The sequence below is a fragment of the Heterocephalus glaber genome, unplaced genomic scaffold (assembly GCF_053883595.1).
Source record: "Heterocephalus glaber isolate CG9 unplaced genomic scaffold, H.glaber_assembly_v1.0 deba00001687, whole genome shotgun sequence".
NCBI lineage: Eukaryota > Metazoa > Chordata > Mammalia > Rodentia > Bathyergidae > Heterocephalus > Heterocephalus glaber.
The window spans coordinates 23,788,507-23,808,618 of NW_028258412.1; the positions used below are offsets into that span (position 1 = coordinate 23,788,507).

Genomic DNA, 20,112 nt, shown 5'->3' on the forward strand with positions numbered 1-20,112 from the left:
CAGTCTATGAAACAAACCAACCAGGGACAGAAACCACTGTAACTCTCGCTGGCGTAAGTGTCCCGCCAGACAGGACACTGGAGGAGGGGAGGGACGGGAGCTCCCAGCCTGGAGAGAGGTCCCCAGCTCCTGCAGGGTGAGGGAGAGACCACAGGGAGCCAAGGTCGCCTCAAGGTGCAGCTTAGGGTAGGGGCAAAGCCCGGCAGGACTGCAGGTAGGGTAAGCAGGTCCCCATGTAAACTCAGCGGAAGCCCTCTCCAGCCTTCGCCCGGTTGCAGTAATTGGCAAACCAGAGCAGCATATATTTTTTTAAATAAAATAACTTTTTATCAAACAGACACACATACAAAAAATTAAAACCATTCAAAGAAGAACAATGCAAGGGGAAAAAAACTACAATAATATTCAAATACAGTAGAACTCAATGAAAACAAAACTGAAAAGCACTTAAACATTTTTCCATATAATTTAAAAAAGCATCTCAAGCACCAACAAGACACCAGAGGATGTGATTTGTTTCAGAAAGATCCCCCAAACCAACACTGAGCAAATAATGATCTGGAAGAAAAACTACAGTTAGCAGATTCCACGTAAGCCAAACTTCTCCCTGATTTAAATTTTGATACAGTCATATGACACCCAATGGAAACACAATCCGAGAAATATGTTATTAGGCCATTTCATCCGTGTGTATCCTTAATTACAGTTTCAGTTTCTCACACCAGAGAAACTTTTCAGTATTTACACGTGTGTCCTATTTCTTTCGCTTAAGAGGATGGCCTCAATGTGCATCCATTTAGCTATAAATGTCTCTAGTTTCTCATTCTTTATGGCTGAGTAGTACTCCATTTTATAAAAAAAAAAACCCACATCTTCTTTATCCAGTCTCCAGTTGATGGGCACTTGGGCTGTTTCCAAGCTTTAGCTATAACAAACTGTGCCACTATAAACACGAGTGCACATATATCACTGTGGTATGATTCTTTTAATTCTTTGGGGAAGATCCCCAGCAGGGGAATAGCTGGGTCGAATGGGACCTCTAGCCCTAGTTCTTTGAGGTATCTCCATACTGATTTCCACAGTGGTTGCACCAGTCTACACACCCACCAGCAGTGGAGCAGGGTTCCTCTTTACCCACACCCCCGCCAGCCTTTGTTATTGGTTGATTTCTTGATAGCAGCCATTCTTTCTGGGGTGAGGTGGAATCTCAGTGATGTTTTCATCTGCATCTCTTGAATGACCAGTGATGTTGAACGTTTTTTCATACGTTTATTTGCTGCTTTTACTTCTTTGTCTGAGAAATGTCTGTTCATTTCAGATGCCCATTTTTGAATTGGGTCTTTGAAGAGCAGCATATTTTGAGGTGTTATTTCCAGGAGTCTTTCTCAGCTGCAAACCAGGTCCTCGCCTGGGTTGTGGGCACCAGGCGGATCACCTCCCCTTGCTCCTTCCGTGCGCTGCCCGCAGAGCCCCGCAGCCGGCGCTAGGCGGCGCTGGTCCTTCCCGGCCTCGGCTGTCTCCGACCCCCACTTCCTTAAGTGGTGCAGATCGACTTTGCGATGCCCTCCGCGCCGCGGTACTGGAGTTTGATCCTTTCTGTGGCTCTGAGACGCCGTGGCTCGGGGCGCTGGGAGCATTAGATGTGCCGGGCCAGTTTGGGGGGACCCTACTGATGAATCCGCGCAATGGCTCCCTGTGCATTTCCCGTCGCCCCATAAATTGCAGTTACTCACCTTGTCGAGGCTGTTGCCAGGTTTTACAGGCGTGGGTTGATTTTTGCGGTAAGGTTAAAAATAAACCTTTTAAAAAGTGAAAATAGAGGGGAAAAATGGAAACAAGGCTTTTGTACACAGGGAGGAGAGGGAGCTTGAGGGGGAAAAGGATAAAATAAAATGTATTTAAAAATAAGAAATAGGGCCGGGGATTTAGCTCAGTAGTGGTGCCGCCTGCTTCGCAAGTGCAAGGTCCCGAGTTCAAGCGCCGGTACCAAAAAAAAAAAAAAGAAAAAGAAAAGAAAAGAAATAAACCATTTTATTTTGCAAAACGAGGGAAAAAGCCCCCCGGGTCAGGGGAGGCTTCCGGGGGCGGGGCATACAGCGACGGGCGGGGCCTAGCCGAGCGCGGGGCGGGGCCTGTGGGCGGGGCGGGGCCTGTGGGCGGGGCGGGGCGGGTGCACCGCCGCGGCGGACAGCGGCGGGCGGATCGGGCAGATCGCAGTGAGCGCCCCCAACGTGGTCGGGGCCGGAGCCGCGGCGTCCTCCACCCGCACGGCGATCGCACCTCGGACGAGCATGGGCGCGCGCACCTCGGCGTGGCTGGCGAGCCGGGCCGCGCTCCTGCTGCTGCTCCTGCTGCTGGGGCTGCTGGCTCCTGGCGCGCAGGGCGCGCGGGGCCGCGGCGGCACGGAGAAGAACAGCTACCGCCGCGCCGCCAACACCTTCTCGCAGAGCGTCGGCAGCCTGTTCGGCGAGGACAACGTGCGCGCCGCCCAGAAGGTGGGCTCCGGGCCGCCCGACGCGGTCACCTTGCCCGGCCGCCGCGCACCTGCACCCGGGCCGGCTGGGCCGTGCGCGGCCTCGGGACGGCGGGGAGGCCCGGTCCGCGCCCGCGCGCGCTCATTCATTCTCGCGCCGGCGCTAGGCCGCAGCGAGCCCGGAGGGCCGGGGGGGGGGTCCGCGCCCTGGGCCTGGGCCTGGGCCTGGGCCCCGGGCCTGTTGTGTGCGGGGCCAGGCCCTAGCGTACTTTGGGGGCCCGGGGAGCGGGGAGCCGGGCCCGCTGCCCCGCCTGGAGCGAGGCAGGTGTTGCGCCATTCCGGCCGAAGCTCACGACCTCGCGACGAGGTCCCGAGGAAGGGGAAGTTCGTGGGCACGGCCGGGTTGCCTGTGGTAATGCGCTGTCCTCGCTGTCCCTGACCCTGTTAATTCCTTCGCTCGCCGCCGCCGGCCTTGGGGTTCTGGAGTTGGAGAAGTTGGGGGTCGAGTTGGGGCTCTCCGTGGAAGCAGGGTGGCTTTACGCATGTGGTTTTATTTCTTTGTGGTTTTTTTGTTTGGTTTTTTTTTGGTACCGGGGATCGAACTCGGGTCCTTGTGCTTGCGAGGCAGGCGACGGAACCACTGAGCTAAATCCCCGGCCCAGTGTGATTTTATTTCTTAAAGTCTCCGTTTGTCTATCTGTTAAATGGGCATGGTAGTATGGTGAGGCTTTCATGATGAATAGTTGGTGCCTTCCGGGTCCAGAATTAGTCTCAGTTGGTTTCAACTATTAACATTTTCTGGTTAGCGTGCAAATTCATATCGCTGAGCCCTGCTGGAGGACTCCAAGGTTAGAGAAAAAGTTTATTGGTCCTTGAGATGGAGAAGGAAAATGTTAAAAACCAAGCCAGACGTGGTGGTACGTGCCTGTCATCCCAGCCACTTGGGAGGCGAGGCTGGCAGGAGGATCAAAAGTTTGAGCCCCGCCTGGGCAACTTAGCAAGACCCTGTCGGAAAATTAAAAGTTAATAAAAGGGGGGCGGGGGATTTAGCTCAGTGTTTCTGGCGCCTGCCTCGCAAGCACAAGGTCCCAAGTTCCATCCCCTGTACCAGAAAAAAAAAAAGATTTAAAAGGGGGGCTGGGGCTGTAGTTGGGTGCCAGAGCACTCCTGTAGCGCACACAGGGCCTTGGGTTCAACCCCCAGCGATGGAAAAAGTTAAAAAGTAAAAATAAAAATAAAAACAACACCCAAATCAGATTGGCTCAATGACTTTATTGGGTCAAATGAAAATGGGTAAATTCGTCAGGAAAACCAGCTTCTGCTCTGGCTGTCCTGGGGTTGGGGCTGGGCCGGTGACTTGCTCCGTAAGGAAATGAGATGTTAGTGTGGCGTTCTTTGTAGGTGGCTCTGAGGACCGCTTGTCCCCAGGCAGGAGGGAGTCCCACCGCTTACCCCACCTCCACTCGGTAGCCGCTGGGAAGATGGCAGCCTCCTTTCAGAGCAAAGCAAAGTCCGCCCGTTGTGCTGGGTGCAGGGGAGGACCCCAGGTCCCCTGCAACCCTGTGGGCGGAAGGAGCGGTGGAGGATTTTGACCTCTTGGTATCAGCACGACAGCTGTATTCTTGCCACCAGGGGAAAAGCAGGGTTTGTGTCTTGAAGAGAGCTCATGATACTGTCGATTTGCTGAAAAGCTGCCAAGTGTTTGGGGATATTTGTTTTGTTTTTTCTGAGACTGGGTCTCGCTGTGTAGCCCAGCCTAGCCTTGACCTCTTGGCAATCCTCCTGCCTCAGCCTCAAGGGTGCTGGGATCACAGGTGTGTGCCAACATGCCTGGCTTGATTAATTTTAATGAAAGGAAGTGAGGTGCTAGCAGCTGTAGTTCATTCTCTCGTCCCCCGTTTCACTGAGTGGAGCCTCACCAGCCTCGTGGTTTGTGATGTTTGAGTGTGTTTGAAGAAACACCCACATTGTAAGCCAGGACTTGTCTGAAACCTGCCCCTGTGTGGCTTGGGCCTAGCTGGCCCACAGAGGTTTGAACCCTGGCTCTGCCTCTCTCTAGCGATGTGACCTTGGGGCAATTGCAGGAGAAAAGTGGGAGAGTTGAATGGGATTGGTGGGGGTGTGCAACACTAGGCCTGAGTGATTGTGCAATGGATGGCAGGAAATATTTGCAGATGAAAGAGGTTTGTCTGGCAGGAAGGTGATATTCTGTTCATTCATTTAAAAATTATTATGAGCTGGGGGTGTGGCTCGGTGATAGCCCAAGTGCTTGGCATGCATGAGCCCAAGGATTCAACCCCTAGCACTCAAAAAACTAAGTAAAAATTATTAGCTGGGCGTGGTAATAATGTACATTTGTGATCCCAGCACTCCTTGGGAGGCTGAGGCAGGAGGATCACCATGAGTTCCAGGGCAGGCTAGGCTCCACCGTGAGACCTCAAACCTCGCTGCCAAAAAAAAAATACACACACACACACACACACACACACATCAATATGCAGCAGGTACAGGATTGTGCACAGCAGCCCTGTCCCTGGAACCAGGACGTGGACACATCCCAAATGTCTGGGCTGGCTTAGGGATGAGTGGAACGGGGTCGCCCACGCCGTGGGAAGAGGGACACCTGTGACAGCATAGCAGGGCCTTAGAAACACCGAGGAAACCAAACCGGTCTCCAGAGGCTGCAGGAGTCCATTTACACGACACGTCCTGACCAGGAAGGACTGCAGGGAGAAGGACCCAGATGCAGGGGGGTGGGAGCTGCTCAGCTCCAACCCAATGCTTTTTGGGGGGGGGGGTACGGGGAATCAAACTCAGGGCCTTGTGTTTGCCAGGCAGGCACGGTGCCGCTGAGCCACATCCCCAGAGTGCTTTTTTCTTTTTGAGATAGGGTCTCCCTAAGTTGCCCAAGCAGGGCTTGAACTCACAACCCTCCTGCCTCAGCCTCCCTCAGTGCTGGGATCACAGGTGCGTGGCGCCACGCCCGACTGCACTGTTCCTGTTAAAACGGTAAATCTGTAAAGTTGGGTATATTTCACTGGAACTTAAAACAGGTAAACACATCCCATAATAATGAAACACAGACCAGTGACCATTTTCTGGGACAGCAAATAAGTTGAAAATAAATAAGACAAGATTATTTCACAGATCACTAAGGAAGTAAACCGGGGTGATGCAATAGCACCGGTGGGTTGTTCTGTTTGAGGCAGGGTCTCTCGCTCGCTATGCCGTTCAGGCTGGCTTTGAGCTCTCTGTGTAACCCAGTCTGCCCTCCAGCACGGGGATCCTCCTGCTTCAGCCTCCTGAGTGCTGGGATTAGTTTTTTCATCAGCGTGGAGTTCGGGTGCTGCTGGGAGACAGGCTGTGGTATGAGTTTCTGTTTGCAGATGAGGAAATCAGGCGTGCAAATGTTGCATCTGTGCCTGAGCTCAGCAGTGGGGGATCTCTAGCTGGTGTCATCTGCACTTGGACCCTCAGAACCTGAAGTACCCAGGCTGGGCGTCAGCGAGTCGGAAGGGATGGGCAAATGGCCTGGCATGTGTGGGTGCTGGGGAGCCTCGGTCTGGCAGGGAGCGGGAGGGACAGAGCCTCGGAGGAGGAAGCAGCTGGGTGAGGTTCCCGAGCTGACCTGCAGTCGGCCTGAGTCTTGGAGCACAGGGGAAACGTGCAGGGCTGGTGGGGTGGGAGCGCCCTGAACGCCAGGCCCAGGCCCAGCTGCTCCCCCATGGTTGTGTGGAATACGATTCCAAATAATTCAGATTTTAAAAAATCTGTCCAGGTGTGGTGAGGCACACCTGTGTTCCCAGCACTTGAGAGGCTGAGGCAGGAGGATTGCTGTGAGTTTGAGGACAGCCTGGCTACGTAGCGAAACCCTGTCTCTAAATAACTAAAAACTTTTTTTAAAATCTGCTTCCCCCAACCCGGTCTCCCACTCCCTCCACAGAAGCGTATGCAAACGTGTAGCTCCACGTAGAACCTGCTCCTCATGGTTGGTTTTTTGTTCGTGTTGCACTATGTACTCTGTTTTGTGCCCTTTTGTTTTTTGCTGTGTGGCCCAGGCTGGCCTTGAACTTGCAATTGCAAGCCTTTTGCCTCAGCCTCCTGAGTGCTTGGATTACAAGCATGTGCCATGACGGCTGGTTTGTGCCTTCTTCTTTGTTTTTGTTTATTTGTTTGAGACAAGGTCTCACTATGTAGTCCAGGCTGGTCTCAAACTTGCAGCGATCCTCCTGCCTCAGCCTCCCAAATGCTGGGATCACAGGTGCGCACCACCACGCCTCCCTGCTCTGCTCTCCTTGAAGGTCTGCAGAGAGTAGTCGTTTTAGGATGGGCCACTACTGCACCCAGCCCCTGGGGCCTCTAGCCAGGACCACAGTGCAGACCTCTCCCCAGTGCTGCTTTGCCTGCAGTAGACTCAAAGGACTATGCGGTTTTCCAGTTTTGAGTTGAAGTTAATCCCAGCGCTGTGCATGCATCTGTCTGCCACACGATGAGTTGTCACCCAGCAAACTCAGGCCTGAGACCAGCCTGCAGATCTAGAGATGGAGGGTCCCAGCTCCGGAAGTGCCTGGGAGATCCCCAAGGTCACCAACTCTCAAGGTCACCACCAGCTCACTGCTGGGACTTGAATGAGCTCCATCTGCTCTTCAGCTCCATTGGTGCCGGAGAGGGCTGCGCCTCCATTGTTCCGTTGGAGGAGGAGGAGCTCCCAACACTGTCTTTCTGGCTGCGCCGCCCCCCTTTTGTGTCCTTTGTCATTTGTTTTTCAAAAGCTTGCATTTCGTGCTGTTTGCAAGAAAGTACTTTGAGCACAATCACTTGTGCCCCTCCGACTGCTCCTGAGGCTCCCTGAGGACTGTTCCTGAGGCTCCCTGAGGGCTCCCGAGCAGACTCGCACCCCTGGGAAAACGTCGCTGCAGACAAGGGAACCAGTCCTCTTTGTTTTTCTTTTCCTTTTTTGCAAACATTTTAAACACCCAGAAATTGAAAGAATAGAAAAAGGGCAGGGTGGGGCCAGGGATATAGCTCACTGGCACCGCGCCTGCCTGGCAAGCGCAAGGTCCTGAGTTCGATCCCCAGTACTGGAGGGGAAAAAAAAGAGCAGCTGCCGAGACCTGTCTCCTAGACTCAGCAATTCTCTGAACACACCGGGCACACTTAAATTAGACCTTTTTGTCTGAACTATTTGAAAGCCAACTTCAGACATCTTTTTTTTGGTACTGGGGATCAAACTCAGGACCTTGCACTTTCGAGGCAGGTGACAGAACCATTGAGCTAAATCCCCTGCTAGCTGCAGACATCTTAATGCCTCTGCAGAGCCGTGGTGTACCACTGTCCAGGCAGAAGCTTAAATTTCATACAATAATATTTCTGGGGTTTTTTGTACTGGGGATCAAACTCGGATCCTTGTGCATTCGAGGCAGGCTGTGGAACCACTGAGCTAAATCCCCAGCCCTTTTTTTTTTTCTTTGAGACAGGGTCTTGCTAAGTAGCCCAGACTGACCTCGGACTTACAACAGTCCTCCTGCCTCAGCCTCCTGAGTGCTGGGATTATAGGTGTGTGCCACTGTGCCCAGCAATAATGATTTCCAATATGCAGTCCATGTTTGAATTTCATTTGCTACTTTGAAAAAAAAATCTAACACCTGACCAAGGATTGCTAGTTGCTTTTGGCTTTCAGTTTTTTTGTTTTTGTTTTTTTCATGGTGCTGGGGACTGAACCAAAGCCTTTGCACTGAGCTCTATCCCCACCCCTTTATTTTTAATTTTTTAATTTTTGGTACCGAGTATCAAACTCAGGACCTTGGGCTTTCGAGGCAGGTGGCAGAACCACTGAGCTAAATCCCCAGCCCACCCCGTTTTTATTTTTTAATTTTGAAACAGGGTCTTGGTAAGTTACATAGGCTGGGTATGAATTTGAGGCCCTCCTGCCTCAGCCTCCCAGAGTGCTAGGATTACAGGCATATGCTACCATGCCTGGCTGTAGTCCTAGTGAAACAGTGTCACTGAGTCACCCAGGCTGGCCTGGAACTTTTGATCCTCCTGCCTCAGCCTCCTCAGTAGCTGGAGTTACAGGAAGTACCCCAACGCCCAGACACATTTGGTTTTCGTGTCTTATTTTTTTCCTGTACTGGGGATGGAACACTTGCCAGGGAGGTGTGGCGGCACTGAGTGGCATCTGTCATCTGACAGAAGCCTCCTTTGGGGGCTGGAGATTTAGCTCAGTGGTTCCGCTGCCTGCCTCGCAAGCGCAAGGTCCCGAGTTCAATCCCTGGTACCAAAAAAATCCCAAAGTACTAATAATAATGGTAAAATATCACGCATTAAAGAAAAAAGAAGGGGAAATGAGGCTGTACCTTGCCTACTCATTTCTCCAGCCCATGCTTTTCTTGAATGCTCGGAGAGCTAGTGAAGCCTGTGAAGGCCCAGGGCAAGGCCTGGCTGTGTTCCTGGGAGATCGGTCACCGTGGAACTGGAGAACCCATTTCAGACCTCAGATCCTCCCTCAGAGAGAGAAAGCCAACCTCCAGGGGCAACAGACTGGGGGCAGAAACTCCCATCCTTTAAAAACAAGAAGCCCAACAGAGGAAAGCAGAGACCCTGACCAAGGGCAACCAGGACTGTTGGGGAAATGGCAAGCGCTGTGCAGCCACTTTGCAGGTCCTGCCTCCCCAGAGAAGCTGCCCGGCCTGGGGAAGGGGCTGAGGGGCTGGGTGTTTCGACTCTGCTCAGGGGCAGCAGAGTCTCATGTCAAGCTCACCCTCTTCCCCTGGGCTGCCGGCCCCGCCCGTGGCACCTGTTTTTCCTCCCGTGGAGTAGATTGGGGGCCGGACGCGGTGGCTGGTGGTGCTGTAGTGACCTTCTTCTCACCTCTGCAGATCCTGACCAGGCTGACTGAGAGGTTCGTGCTGGGCGTGGATCTGTTCTTGGAGGCAGTGTGGAAGGTGTGGACAGAGCTCCTGGACGTCCTTGGCCTTGATGGTAGGTCCCTGGGACGTTTGTGTATGGCAGTTCTCACATTGTGGCTCTATACCCACTGGTGTGGGACGTGGGAGGGCTTGGGGTCTGGACCGTGGGGAAGGATGAACTTTTTCATTTATTTTGTTACTGGGCATTGAACCCAGGGCCTTCACACTGAGCTGCATGCCCATCCTGTTTTAAACATTTGTTTAACCTTTGAAACAGGGTCTCAGGAAGTTGCTAAGTTGCCCAGGCTGGGCTCCATTATGACTCTCCTGCCTCAGCCTCCCAGAGTGCTGAGATTACAGGCATGCACCACCACACTCAACTTTTTTATTTTAATGAGTGGCTCACCAAGGCTGCCATTTCAAGCTGGACATAGTGTGCGTGCCCATAATCCCAGCAATCAGGAGGCTGAAGCAGGAGGATCACAAGTCCCAGGCCAATGTGGACTACATGGCAAGGCCCTGTCTCAGAAAAGCAAAATGGGGCCAGGGATTTGGCTCAGTGGCACCACGCCTGCCTCACAAGTGCAAGGACCCGAATTCGATCCCCTGTACCAAAAAAAAAAAAGATAACACTAATTTGTTTTGTTTATACTACCAGCTTCTCTTTGTTCTTCGAAAAGAAAGTCTGGTCCTTTTATTTGTTTCTTCTCTGTAAGAGAGAGTCTGTTTTGTCTGTGACTTGTACTCCGAGTAACGGTTTGGCCGTTTTTTTAGGACCACAGTACACAGTATATCAACGTTTGTTTTTTTTTTTTTTTGGTACCTGGGCTCAAACTCGGGACCTTGTGCTTGCTCAGCAGGCGGCAGAAACACTGAGCTAAATCCCCAGGCCTAACTATTGTTATTCTCTAATTCTGTTATGAAATTTTGTTTCATTTTTTCATAGAAATAAGAGTGCTTTTTAAATTTTCCTTTTTTGTTTTTTTGAGGTTTTTTTTGGTACTGGGGATCAAACTCTCAGGTCCTTGTGCTTGCGCAGCAGGTGGCAGAACCACTGAGCAAAATCCTTGGCCCATCTTTTTTTGTTTTTTGGCGGGTTTTTTTTGGTACCGGGGATTGAACTCAGGTCCTTGCGCTTGCGCAGCAGGCGACGAAACCACTGAGCTAAATCCCTGGCTTTTTTTTGTTTTTTGAGACAGTGTCTCACTATGTAGTTCAGACTGGCCTTTCTATTTTCTTTCTTAATATCTACTTATATTACATTAAAATAAAATAATAAAAAGAAATTTTAAAAAAGAAATCACACACACAGAAATTGAGCCTGCAATGAAAAATGGGGATTTAAAATAAAAAAGACACTTCTCAGATGAAGAATTAAAAACAGCAAATAAATACATGAAAAATGTTCAGCATCACTGGTCATTCGAGAGATGCAGATGAAAACAACACTGAGATTCCACCTCACCCCAGAAAGAATGGCTGCTATCAAGAAATCAACCAATAGCAAATGCTGGCAGGGCTGTGGGGAGAAAGGAACCCTTCTCCACTGTTGATGGGAGTGCAGACTGGAGCAACCAACCAGACTGGAAATCAGTATGGAGATTCCTCAAAGAACTAGTACTAGAGGTCCCATTTGACCCAGCTATTCCCCTGCTGGGTATCTTCCCAAAAGAATTAAAAGCATCATACCACAGCGATATATGTGCACCCATGTTCATAGCGGCACAGTTCGTAATAGCTAAAGCTGGGAAATAGCCCAAATGTCCATCAACTGATGAATAAAGGAGATGTGTTTTTTATATACAATGAAATACTACTCTGTCATAAAGAAGGAGGCACTTCAGACATTTCTAGCTAAATGGATGCACCTTGAGACCACACTCTTGAGTGAAATAAATCAGACCCACATGTTTAAATACCACATTGTTTCTCTGGTATGAGAAACCACAAGTGGGAATGAGGACTGAGATGTATAATGGGTGTTGAGAAATGGGGAGAAAATGTTCAAATGGGAAGGGGAACAAGGGAGAGGGGAGGGAGAAAGGAAGGAAGGGACAAGAAAAAAGTGAAAATAGAGGAAAAAATGGAAACAAAGCCTTTGTACATAGGGAGGGGAGGGGGCTGGGGATTTAGCTCAGTGGTTTTGCCGCCTGCTGTGCAAGCACAAGGACCTGAGTTCGAGCCCCAGTACCAAAAAACCCCAAAAAAACAGGGAGGGAAGGGGGCTTGAGGGGGGAAGGGATAAAATAAAATAAATTTATTAAAAAAGAAAAAAGTAATTAAGAACAAAAAAATTGAGCCGGGTGTGGGGGCACAGGCCTGTGATCCCAGCACTCAGGAGGCTGAGGCAGGAGGATCACCATGAGTTTGAGACCAGCCTGGGCTACATAGCGAGACCCTGTTCTGATCTCAGATACCTCGCAGGCTAGAGCAAGAGTAGGTCACACTGATGCTCGAGTGTGGACCCGAGATGTGGAGCAGATTTACTGGGAGCCATTAAAGAAGCTGGCCGTTTAGACGGAGAGCAGTTTACGTTTACATTCAGGGCAATTTCTGGCCAGAAAGACCTGGCTGCGTCCTCACCCGGGCGACTTCTGGTTGCTCCCCAAAGGCCAGAGTGGGGGAGTCGTTTGGAATCCGCTTGGGTCCTCCGGGCGGCCAGGACCTCAGCGAGGGGCAGCGGGCACCAGATGGCATGGAGTCGCAAGATCCCCGAGTGCCCTCAGCGGTGGTCGGGACACCCCGCAGGTGGGGTCCGCTGGGGATGCTGCGGGGATCCATCCCGCCTCTGCCCCTGGTGGGTCTGGGAGCCCTGTCCTCCCCCGGAAAGCACCTGCCTCCCGCAGCCCCCGCCTGCTCTCGTGGCTGCAGAGAGACAGCCTTTGGGTTTAGGGTCAGAGTGCAGGACTCAGTCCTGGTTCTGCTTTTTAGCCAATCTGGGGGGCCGAGTAGGGCCCCCCCGAGAAGAGCTCAGGTCCTGAGCGTGAGCCGTTTGGGAGCAGGGTCTGTGCAGCTGGGCTGAGTTCAGGGTCACCCGGGCCTGGGTGTAAGGACTGGTGTCCTTGTTAGAAGGCAGCCAGGCATGGAGGCTGAGGGTCGCCCCAAGTTCGAGGCCAGCATGGGCTCCACAGCGAGACCCTGACTCAAAGCACAAACGGAGACAGGAAACAGAAGTGGGGATCTGGACCGGGGACGCAATGCAGGGAGCCGGCCATGTGGAGACAGGCCGAGACCGGAGGGTCAGGAGCGTTGCAGCTGCAGGCCGGGGACCCCTGGGGCCACGGAATAGGAGGAGCGCAGCCCCACAAGTGTCGCAGACCCGATTTTATTGATTTTATTGATGGATTGATTGATTTTTGGTACCGGGGATCGAACTCGGGTCATTGCGCTTGCACAGCAGGCAGCGAAACCACTGAGCTACATCCCTGGCCCGCAGCCCGGATTTTAGACCTGTGCCTCAGGGACTGCAAGGGGGGCGCCTGTTTGAAGCCACCAGGTGGGGTGGCATAAAGCAGACCGGAAACCTAGCAGAGCCCTGGTCTTGGGGTCCCCCACAGCCCTACACCCCCTCTTTCAGAGGAGAGACCGCCTAGCAGTTGAGCCTTGGGTGCCAGCCGCACGGGCGGGCATCACTGTCCCGGGGAGCCGAGGCCTTGGGGGGACACCACGAGGTGGCAGCAGCCCTGGGGACCGCCGGCCTCCAGGGGCATGGCTGAGTCAACTCACAGCCTGGATCCGGCAACCGTGTGCAATGGGGCCCATCAGCCCTGGCCACTTCGCCTGGCGGGGCAGTGGCCCCCTGGTTTGATTCTGGCAGACAGATCCGGAGAGGCTGCATGCTTTCCCGGAAGCCACACGCGAAGGCGGGTGCTGTGCTGCAAAGGCTGCAGCGTGCGGCCTGTGATGCCCTTCAACATTTTTCACGGTGGGGATTAAAAGGGAGACCCCTTAGCCCGAGTGGCCGGGAGAAACAGAACTCGAGTCCGGAGGTGACGCTCAGGTGTCCAGCAGGCTCATGAAGTAGGAAGAGCTCGGTGCTGCTGACTTCGATGAGGCACATGTCACAACATAATTATCTTTTGTTTGTTTGCTGAGACAGGGTCTCGCCATGTAGTTCACCGGCCTCGAACTTGTGGTGATCCTCCTGCCTCAGCCTCCCAAGTGCAGAGATTATGGGTGACTACCATGTCTGCCAAAAGCAGGGAAAAGTGGCAGGGAACCTCCGGGGGAGACTGCCAGGGGACACCAGGGCCTGTTTGAGGTGCCACCTGTGATCCCAGTCACTGCGGACCCCACCTTGGTGGGGGCAGGGGAGGACACGGCTTTGTCTCGGCCGTGAGGTGGCCCTGGGTTGCAGGGACCCCAGGGAGCCAGGACGAGCTCATCTCTGTGCAGGGCACCCGAGTGCTCCTGCCTTACCCAGGCTTCCGGGGCTGAGTGGCTGCTGACCACCTGCCTGGTGGCCCTGGGCACTTCTGCTGGGGTCATGGAGGGTGGCCAAGGGGAGATCGGCGTCCCCTGTCCAGCCCATGTTGCCTGCGGTGTCTTTGAATCCGGGGATCATCTGTCCCCACGTCCCCAGTCCCTGTCTGTCCCACTGGTGGGGCTGAAGAGGCAGCCGCGGGCGGGCCTCAGCAGGGCCTCGGCCGCAGCAGCCATTTCTGCGGCCCCAGGAGAGGAGCGGAGCCCTGGACCCCCAGGTGTCCTGGATGGACCTCTGGTGACCTGGGGCGCGTCAGCCGGCCGTCCCACAGCTCCTGAGCCTGAGAGCTGCCAGCATCAGTGGGATGCTTCCCTGGCATGGCTCAGACAGATGCTGAACAGAGTCTGGGTGTGTAGGGGTGTCCCTGTAATCCCAGCCCTCAGGAGGCTGAGGCAGGATGATCTCAAGGAAGAAAAAATGGCGAGAATGGAGGGCGTTCTACAAGGAAGCGAGTGTAGAGAGCCGCCTCCAGGGTGCTGGAGTCCTGGGCAGTTCTTTTCTTTTCTTTTTTTTTTTTGTACCAGGGATTGAACTCTCGGGTCCTTGCACTTGCGCAGCAGGTGGCAAAACCACTGAGCTAAATCCCCGGCCCCATCCTGGGCAGATCTTGATGAACAGAGACAGAGTGATTAAAATGCCCTTCTGGAGCTGCCCTGGGTCCTGGTCATGGCGGGGCAGCTATGAGCGAATTACTGGACAGCTGGGAGCTAATTCAAGGGACAGCTGTCTGGTTTCGGGAGAATGATGTCTGCTCCTGAAAGACTCACAATAAAATAACAATATGTACATTTCTGAAATAATTTAACCCAAAAAAGTATGTAGAGAAATAAGGGCAAATGTGGCAAATTTTAATAATGGTTTGATGGAGGTGGTTTCTAGAATATTCCCTTTACTCTTCCCTCAACTTTTTGAATTTCCTTAAGCCTGGCACGTAGATGTCACGCTTCCTCTTCACTCCATTTCTGATAGGGAATCCTGGTGTGACTAACCAAGACCCAAGTAACAGTGGCTTAGCCAAGATGGAAGCTTATTTCCTGGAGTGACAGTGACAGTTCAGAGCGGGGATTAGGCCCAAGGGCTGCTCCGCCGCACACTGTCCCCAGGACCAACACACATCCCCCCTCCCTGGTAGGTAATTTCCTTTCCTTCATGGCCCAAGATGGCTGCTCCAGCTCTAGCCATTGCATCCACAGTCCAGCAGGCAGAAAGGGGAGGAGGTAAAGGGCCCATTCCTGTTACTTTTACAAAAAACTTGAAACTACTGTAAAACACTTCTGGTCACCTCTCTTTACCCCAAGGTTAGTTATGTATCTGCAAGGGAGTCTGGGAAATTCCTTTAACCTAGACAGCTGTGGAGGCGCCCTACCCTGAGTGTTCTGATTATGGAGACTGGAGGACAGTCTGTGGGGCGCCCTGTGTGCCCTAGGGTTAGCCCGGGTTGCACTCCCTGACCTGACGGCCCTGTGCTCTGCTCTGTCTGCAGTCTCCAACCTGTTGCAGTACTTGAGCCCCGCCTCCGTGTCCAGCAGCCCGGCCCGGGCCCTGCTGCTGGTTGGTGTGGTCCTCGTGGCCTACTGGTTCCTGTCCCTGACCTTGGGCTTCACCTTTGGCGTCCTGCACCTGGTGTTCGGCCGCTTCTTCTGGCTCGTGCGGGTCGTGCTGTTCTCCATGTCGTGCATGTACATCCTGCACAAGTACGAGGGTGAGCCCGAGAGAGCCGTGCTGCCCCTGTGCCTGGTGGTCGCCATCTACTTCATGACGGGGCCCATGGGCTTCTACTGGCGCAGTAGCAGCCCTGGCACAACCGGAGGCCCCAGCGTGGAGGAGAAACTCGAGCACCTGGAGAACCAGCTCCGGCTGCTCAACATCCGCCTCAACAGGGTGCTGGAGACCTTCGACCGCCCCAAGGACAAATGAAGGTCAGCCAGCCGGCTGGATCCGCCCGCACCAACACGTGCGCCCAGGAAGCAGAAGAGAAGGAAGAAACCGGCAACGCCAAACCCCAAGCGATCTTAATAAACGGCAACAGCCGGCCGGGCGCCTGGTGGGGCAGTTCCAGTCGTGCGCGAACCGCAGGACCCAGGGACCCCTCGACGGTCGTGCCGCGCCGCGCCGCCAGGGGGCGCAGGGGAGAGTTTTTTTAAGAACCACAGGAGTTGTACAGTGGGAGAAATTTACCTGTGCATAGAACATACAGTTAATTTTCAAACATTTTAAATACATCTTTTGTAGAGTTTTTAAATAAGGCAGACGGGATAGAGTTTATTAGAATTTTCCTTCGAAAGTGACTGGACATTCTTAGGAAAGCGTAGGAGAGGGCGGGCCAGGTGTGTGTGTGGCCTTCATGCCCAAGCTGGGCGCTGTTTTGGGTTGCCTTGGTCTGGCAGTGACTTAGTGAATGTTGTCACTTCTAAATGGGGACAGGTGGTACTGGCCATAGTGGTGTACCCCAGTGATCCCAGCACCTGGGAAGCTGAGGCAGGAGGATCGCCGTGAGTTCAAGGTCAGCCTGAATGACAGAGCAAGACCCTGTCTCAAAAAACAAAAGTAAAACAGGGTGGAGAGCCGGGCTTTGGGACACACCCTGGTCTCTTGGATCCTAGCCCCATCCACTGTATTTCTACGCACTCCAACATATCTTTTCCTCTGCAGATTGATGTAGGTTTTTCATTTTGCCATACTGGGGATTGAACCCAGAGCCTTCACACTGAGATCCATCCCCAGCCCTTTCTTTTTGGTACCGGCGATCCAACTTTGGACCTTGCACTTGCGAGGCAGCCCAACCCTTTTTATTTCTAGTATGAGGCAGTCTTACTAAATTGCCCAGGTTGGGCTTGCCTTAGATCCTCCTGCCTCAGCCTCTGAAGTGCTGGGATTGCAGGTGTGGGCCATCTCGACCAGCTGTTGTTTTCATTGTTAGTTGGCTCAGGACCATAAAGGAAAATAAGCAGTCACAGCTGATCCCAGAGGGCAGCACCCAGAGGGTGCTTCTGAGGCTTATTTTTAAGGTGTGCTCGGGAGACTCCAACAAATGCTTTCTGGATTGGCCCCAGTCGTTTCTATATTATAAATGAATCTTTTATGTTTGTTTGTGTGTCTGAGGCAGGATCTCGCTATGCAGTGCAGGCTGGCCTGGAACTCACTGTGCAGCCCAGGCTGGCTCGATCTTGCAGGAATCCTCCTGCCTCAGCCTCCCGAGTGCTGGGATTGCAGGCGTGCTGTGCACCAGTTGTGCCACATGGAGGTGTCAAAGACTGCGCTGCACGTGTCGGCCGGGGGACAGTGGTGCCTCGGGCCTCTCACCTCATGGTCTCTGTCAGATGCCTGGGAACTGGGTCCTAGCTGCCCTGGCCTGGTGCCATGCCCAGCATTCCCCTCCCCAGCCATCCTGAGCGACCACAACATCTACTGAAATTGCTGTCTTGCCTGGTGTGGTGGCATAGGCTGAGGCAGGAGCATCCCTATGAGTTTAAGGCCAGCCTGGACTACACGAGACCCTGTGTCAAGGAAAAAGAAAAAATGACTGTCAAAAATGTGTCCCAGTTTTTCTCATTTGGCCAAGCATAGACTCTGAAGCCAGTTTTACACTTTGATGTACTCAAGTAAAAGATGTCTATTTTGTTTTGTTTGTGGTGCTGGGGATAAAACCCAGGGCCTCACTCAAGCTAAGCAAGTGCTCTACCACTGAGCCCCAGCCCTTTTTATTAAACTACTTTGAAATAGAGTCTCACTAAATTGCCCAGCCTGGCCATGGACTTGAGATCCTCCTGTCTCAGCCTCCCATGGAGCTGGAATTACAGGTGTGCAGCACCATGCCCCAGCAAGATGCCTTTTTCTTCTTCTTTTTTTTTTTTTTTTGGTACCGGGGATTGAACTTGGGTCCTTGTGCTTGCAAGGGAGGCAGTAGAACCACTGAACTAAATCCCTGGCCCAAGATGCCTTCATTTTTAATGAAAGAACCTACTGTTCATTGTGAATGTGGCTTCAGGGTGGCATATTGTTTGAAGTTCTGATAGAAATCCCAGATGCCGGATTTGAACATTCTTTGGAATGGCTTTTAATGCATACATTTTGCTTTGGGTGTATTCTGAACCCCAAATAATGAAGGATTTTTTTCTTCTTCCATTCCACAGAAGCTTGTAGGTATCTGCCCCACCCCATCTCTTTGTTCTTTTGTATGTGGAAAATGTATTTTTGTACCATAGCCTGCCTTGAAGAGCAGCCTTTTCCCGTCTTCAGGGCTATATATTATACTAGCGACACCTCCCTGAACGTGGCATCATGACTGGTGATCCAGCTCCTGCCGTTCTGCTGTGATTCATTAGGGACCAGTTTTCATATATCTCCGTCAGTGTTCACTTCCCAGTGTTTGCGCCCCGAGTCCAAATTCGCTTACCAACAGCAGAAATCAGCCTAGGAAGGGAGCAGCCACCCCCATGCTGGCCATGTGGCCGGGTGCCTTGGTGTCCAGAGCGGTGTCACCCTTGTCATCCGGGCCCCCCGGCCCTGCCCACCGTGGCTCAGTTCCACACCTGGCTTGGGCCCTTTGCAACATTTCCGGGCCTTGGGATGATGGGCCGGGGGCCGGTGACCACGTGAGCAGCAACTGCAGCGGGTCCCCAGCAGGCCTCGGAGGCCGCGGGCAGAGCGCTGGGCACTCGGGAGAGGCCATGCAGAGGGCAGTAGAGGTGACTGGGTACAGGAGGGGATGTCCTTGCCGGGTGCCGGGTGCGACCGAGCGGGGCGGCTCCGTGGCGGGGGACCGGGGACAGGGCCACTAGCTCCCGCCCCAGGCCCGTGTGAGCTTGCGCAGGGCCAAGGCACCGTGTCAGGGTCAGTGCAGGGCCTAAGGACACGGCGCGTGTCGTGCGCGGGAGCCCGGAAGCGCTTCACTTCCACCCTGCTGCCCTGCTTTGCCTCACCGGTGAGGACGGCTGTGAATCTGCCGACCTAACCAAAAAGCCAGCCTTTGCACCCACTGGGTGTCCACTGCTCCCTCCCTGCCTCTTTTTTTTGCAGCACTGGGGTCGAGCCCAGGCCCGTCCCGCTGAGCTGCGTCCCCAGCGCTTTTTATTTTCAGACAGGGTCGTGCTGAGTTGCTGAGTGCCCAGGATGGGCTCCAACTCGCCATCCTCCTGCCTCAGCCTCCCCAAGTGCTGGGATTACAGGTGTGCACCGCCACGCCCAGCCCAGCCAGCTCCGCCCCCAGCCCCAAACCCTTTTAAAACAATGATGCCCCACCATCACCTGCAAGCCTTTTGCTTTCGCTCAATGACAGAATTACAGATTTCTGGTAGCTCCGACAGCGGCCTGCCCACCTCTGCGGACCTCCGTCAGCTGCCCTGGCCATCGCTCTGCCTGCGGACCCTCTGAGCAGAGCCGTTTGCCACGCGTGCATTCGCCTGCGGCAGCTGGCGGCTCTTGGACCACGCGCCCAGTGTCGTCTTTGCGGAGCCCGAGCTGCGGCCGGATTGTGGACGCAGTCCCTGCGTGTGCGCGTGTGAGGCCCCGGGGATGTCTCCTGCTGGTGATTCGCGCCCACGCCCAGGTCCGCGAAGCGCGCATTTCCCTGTCCCTGACTGACTACACGTCCTGTTCGTGAGGTGCGGTACCCGATGCCAACAGGGTATCCCTGGTTCAGTTCCGTTTTGTGTATCTGGTTATAAATTTTATATAGCGTTTATTCCACACAATGTACAGCCGTTTGATTTGCGGTAGTGTCCCTCTCGCCTTGGGAAGCTGGTTCCACAAATAAATATATATATATATATATAAATGTACCGGGCTTATTTTTTTGCAAAGTGATATATACATTCCTCCTATTTATTAAATCACTGGCTTTGGTGTTATGTAGAGATATTTGTAGATCGATTTCAGAACAGAATTAAAATATTGTGAAAATTATTGCTTAATAAATGTCTATTGTAATTTTTGTTGTACAGACTTCTTTTTAATTTATTTTTATTTGTTTTATGTTGTACAGATTTCTCGAATCTTCTGGGGGAATTCTCCCAATTTAGACAGGTAATGGTGATTTCTGTGATTCTGTCCCCCAGAATTTTATGAGGAGATTCATAACATCTTAAATGTAAGTGTTCATTTGGAGTTAGGGTTACCAGCTAGAAATATTGAGCACCCAGTTTAGAAAAAAATTTTTTTTGAGATTGGGTTTTGCTGTGTAGCCCAGGTTGGGCTTGAACTCAAGGCAATCCTCCTGCCTCAGGCTCCCCTGTGCTGGGATCACAGGT

The 20,112-nt window shown here is 53.0% G+C and overlaps 1 protein-coding gene across 1 annotated transcript; it reads left to right on the top strand.

The window, feature by feature from the left end:
* The first annotated feature begins 2,159 nt into the window (after nt 1-2,159).
* Bri3bp (BRI3 binding protein) lies at nt 2,160-19,792 on the top strand. Its single transcript, XM_004844101.3, has 3 exons — nt 2,160-2,495; nt 9,352-9,454; nt 15,348-19,792. Exons 1-3 carry the CDS (start codon nt 2,292-2,294, stop codon nt 15,779-15,781), a joined length of 741 nt encoding a protein of 246 aa, XP_004844158.1. The 5' UTR covers nt 2,160-2,291; the 3' UTR covers nt 15,782-19,792.
* The last annotated feature ends 320 nt before the right edge of the window (nt 19,793-20,112 follow it).

Excerpts from the sequence above, each read along its gene's own strand:
- Bri3bp (XM_004844101.3), top strand. The coding sequence starts at position 2,292 with ATGGGCGCGCGCACCTCGGCGTGGCTGGCGAGCCGGGCCGCGCTCCTG. Across the intron at positions 2,496-9,351 it reads ACGTGCGCGCCGCCCAGAAG|ATCCTGACCAGGCTGACTGA; the intron begins GTGGGCTCCGGG and ends TCACCTCTGCAG. Across the intron at positions 9,455-15,347 it reads GGACGTCCTTGGCCTTGATG|TCTCCAACCTGTTGCAGTAC; the intron begins GTAGGTCCCTGG and ends CTCTGTCTGCAG.